At 41.6% G+C, this 4,378-nt stretch overlaps 1 protein-coding gene across 1 annotated transcript; it reads left to right on the top strand.

The window, feature by feature from the left end:
- Positions 1-1,607: 1,607 nt before the first annotated feature.
- LOC116577178 (zinc finger protein 79-like) lies at positions 1,608-3,767 on the top strand. The gene has a single exon (XM_032320045.1). The coding sequence runs from the start codon at positions 2,267-2,269 to the stop codon at positions 3,236-3,238; it is 972 nt and encodes a 323-aa protein (XP_032175936.1). The 5' UTR covers positions 1,608-2,266; the 3' UTR covers positions 3,239-3,767.
- Positions 3,768-4,378: the final 611 nt, after the last annotated feature.

The raw sequence follows: 4,378 nt of genomic DNA, 5'->3' as shown, positions 1-4,378 counted from the left end.
AATTGAAGTTCCTTAACTTTCATTTCTCTATAATCCTTGGTTATTGTTTCTTTAAGTATTTTATCTGTTTATTCTTCCTTTCCATTTAGGATTCTTATTATATAAGTAACTAGTCAGTCTCCATGTTTCTTTACATTTCTGTATGCAGAAAAGAAGAATGCAGGGCAATTAAGGACATGGGAGTGGATGAAATATGAAAAGAGAGAAATAGGGCATGAAAAGAGTTGCAAGAGAACTTAGAAGCCCAATGAACATACACATTTAAGTATCTGCTGTCTGTCTGTCTATATCTGTAAATATCTATATCACTTGTATACTTAAAGAAAATCACATGGGGGAAATGGTGTCAAAATAATAAAATAGCAATAATTGTTAATAATGAGTGATGGCAGTGGAGATATGTTATACAATTTTATCAAAATAAATGAAGGAAAGGGAATCCAGAAAGGATACTAGGAAAGGGTGGCCAGAGTAGAAGGAAACCAAGTCAGATTCTTGTCATAGAAGCCTGCAGAAAAGAGCATTTCAGGGAGGGGAGGTGTGCATAGTGATAGACACTAGAGAGGTCAAGTAAGGACCTGAAGAATGTCCATTGGACTTAACAGGTGATTCCTCCTTTTTGGCTAATGTGGTAGTGGATTAGTGCCCTGCTACCATCTCTCCCCCCTAGTTAACTTACATTGCCTTCTTTTAACTTCCATTTTCCTACATTATATAAGGTTTTCAAAGCCACATACTGAGTTTACTTTGAAGGTAGTCCAGCTTGCAAAACACAGTGCTGTTTGTCTTACCCTTCATCAGGCTGAAAAACTATTTACAAGATCCCTAATTACAAAGTCCCAACTTTACAACAACACAAATGTCATTTATAGCTTACCCATAAGAAAGCTGAACTAGTACTAGTAGTAAGCCTAAGCTCTGATCCTCCTAAAATTTCTGCATCCTCCTGAACTTTGACCCTCTTTGTCTTTTCTTGGGGCATGTACGTGTGTATTTGGGGAGGCCCAGAGAGAGAGAGGGAAAAAAGGGAAAGCTGAGGAAGTCTCTGGAAAATGCTAACATTCACAGTAACAAGGGAAAATATGGCGAATGATTTTACTGAATCAATCCAACAGCAACCTCAGGCATAATCAAGGAGAGTTACTGGGGAGCTGTGCCAGTGGGAGTGGAAGAGATAGGCATTGAAGGATGTCCCTAGCAGGAGTGAACTCCAGACAGGGAACATGGGACTGCTGGTGGTGGTGGCATCAGAAGCCAGGGAACATTCTCATGGTTCAAAAGCTAGGAGCAACCATCATTTCAGTGTATGGTACTGATCGTTTCCAATTGAAATCTCCCTCACACATATTTTACAGCATTCATCATTCTTGAAATTATTTAATACTTGTTTTCCCCAAAAGACTGTAAATCTCAAAAGAGTTGATACTACATCTGCTTCATTTATCATTGAATCCTAGCATATAACACAGTGACTAGCCCATAATAGGTGTTCAATAAATTATCTGTTGACTACTTGACTTGTATCTGTAACTAATGGTATGTATGCAATTTTATTATTTCATTCCTCCTTGAGTCATTTCCTTCTGCTAGTATAGGGAACATTTTTACTTTTCCCCTCCAGATTTGGAGACCAGGAGGTCAAACCCAAAGGAGTTATTTTCTGGAAAAGAATCATACCAGGGGATAAATATGGAGAAAAGCACAGGGGCTGATGTTCCTTCCAGTTTGAAGGAAGCCTGGGGATATGCAGAGACCAAAGAGGATGCTCAAGTTAGACTCTGGAAAGAAGCAACAGTTCTTCTCAAGAAAAGAACTTCTATGGCCAATAGTAACCCCAAATGTATTGGATCTGGCAGACATGTTAGTCTGAAGTCAGACTTTGTTATACAATCAAGACACCCCGAAGAAGAGAGACCTTATACATCTGATGCTCAGGGAAAGAGTTTTAAACAGAATTCAAAATTAATAAGACATCAGAAAAAGGGCATAAATGAGAAAGCTCTTCAGTGTAATGTACGCAGTAAAATACTCAGTGATCATTCAGTTTATATCCAACATTGTACAGTTCATAATGAAGAAAAAAATGTGGAATGTAATCAGTATGGGAAGACATTTGGTCATGGTATACACCGCACGGAACATCAGAAAACTAATACTGGAGAGAAGTCTTGTGAAGATGGGAAAGTCTACACCTGGAACTCACACCTTGCCAAACACCATCAGAGCGTTCATGGTGGGAAGGCACACGAAAGAGCCTTAATTCAGAATGCACTATTTATTCCGCATCAGAGATCCGAACATGGAGAGAATCCTTGAGTGTAGTGAATGTGGAAAAAGTTATGGTAATTATTCAGCCCTTACAGTACATCAGAGAATTCACACTGGAGAGAAACCCTATGCATGCAAGGAATGTGGGAAAGCCTTTAATCATAACGTCTCTCTTATTCAACACCAGAGAATCCATACTGGAGAGAAACCCCATGAATGTAGTGAGTGCGGGAAGGCTTTTAGTCAGATAACGCACTTTATTCAACATCAGCGAATTCATACCCGTGAGAAACCTTATGAATGTAACGCATGCAGTAAAGCCTTCAGTCACAACTCATCCCGTATTGAACATCAGTTTATTCATACTGGAGAGAAGCCCTACGAATGCAGCGAATGTGGGAAAGCCTTTAGTCACAACTCTTCCCTAACTGTCCATCAGTTTATTCACACTGGAGAGAAACCCTATGAATGTAGCGAGTGTGGCAAGGTCTTTAGTCAGAGCTCACACCTCTATCAACATCAGAGAACTCACACTGGAGAGAAACCGCACGCCTGTAAGGACTGCAGGAAAGCCTTCAGTGATCGATCAGCCCTTATTCGACACCAGAGAACTCATACTGGAGAAAAACCCTACAAGTGCAGAGAATGCGGTAAAGCTTTCAGCCAGAGCTCAACGCTCATAAAACACACAAAAACCCACACTGGAGAGAAACCGTATGCCTGTAAAGACTGTGGGAGAGCCTTCAGCCAGAGTTCATCCCTGATGCAACATCAGAAGATTCACACTGGAGAAAAGCCGTTCAATTGTTACGATTGTGGGAAAGCCTTCAGCAGGAGTGCCCATCTTACTCAGCACCAGAGGATTCACACTGGAGAGAAACCCTGTGGGTGTAATGAATGTGGCAGAGCCTTCAGGTGTAGTTCAGCCCTCATTAGGCATCAGAGGCTTCACAGTGGAGAATCACTCTGAATGTGTGGTCATTCCAACTCTCGCTTTGTTAAAGACCAAAGAATCCTATTTCATGAGTTACTATAATTGTGATTCCCCCCTTTTGTTTGGAGGGCTGAGAATCCTTGTCTCCCATTTTCTCCTGCGAAGAATTAGCTGCCAGCATATCACAAATCCATGTGAAAAAGTACTGATCTGGAAGCTGGAATAGCCCGAGAGCAACCATCGGTCTTTCTGCGTGTATATTTTCATCATGCCTGAAGATGACTGATGTCACCATGAAGTGAATTTTTTTCCCCTAACCCCAGGATTGGACTATTCCAACGTGCAAAGGAATTCTGGTTGTTTAAACTTGAGCTCATTGCCCCTCCTTGTACTGATCAGAATACCGCCCATGTCCAAGTCAAATAGACTCATGGTCGGTCGTATATTTGAAAACCGCCTTTCTAGAAACCTTTGCCTTAATGTAAATCATTCCTACTCGTAGCAGTACTGTCTTCAGTAAAAGGGCTACTTTGAACTCTCCCTTCTCACTGACTTCCCTGTGCTTCTCTTCTGTTTCAAGTGTTAGCTACAGCTTGAAGTTCAACAGGGCTTGAGTTTCAGAGCTGAAAAGTACAACTGAAGATAGAGGGAAAAAGGATTTTTGTTCTGAAAATTTTAAGACAAAGTTCTCTGAAGAAATGGTGACATCTGGAAATAATTTTTTTTTAAAGATTTTATTTGTTTATTTGAGAGACAGAGATCACAAGTAGGCAGAGAGGCAGGCAGAGAGAGAGGAGGAAACAGGCTCCCTGCTGAGCAGCGAGCCCGATGCGGGACTCGATCCCAGGACCCTGAGATCATGATCTGAGCCGAAGGCAGCGGCTTAACCCACCGAGCCACCCCTGGAAATAATTTTTGAAATATATGAAGTTCTTAGTAACTTTTAGAAATTGGAGGCAAGGAGAAAAAGAGTCCTCCAAGGAAGGGTCTTGTTATTAGAATCAGAGCTCTTCAATGGGAGTTAACATGTTAGGTATAGCAAGGTCCTTTCAAAAAAACTTTTCTTGGGACGCCTGGGTGGCTCAGTGGGTGAAAGCCTCTGCCTTCGGCTCAGGGCATCCTGGGATCGAGCCCCACATTGGGCTCTCTGCTCCATGGGGAGCCTGCTTCCTCCTC

Source organism: Mustela erminea, chromosome 18, assembly GCF_009829155.1.
Source record: "Mustela erminea isolate mMusErm1 chromosome 18, mMusErm1.Pri, whole genome shotgun sequence".
Classification (NCBI taxonomy): Eukaryota; Metazoa; Chordata; class Mammalia; order Carnivora; family Mustelidae; genus Mustela; species Mustela erminea.
This window is presented reverse-complemented; position numbering and strand designations above follow the sequence as displayed.

Coding starts and splice junctions, on each gene's coding strand:
- LOC116577178 (XM_032320045.1), top strand. CDS start 2,267: ATGCACTATTTATTCCGCATCAGAGATCCGAACATGGAGAGAATCCTT.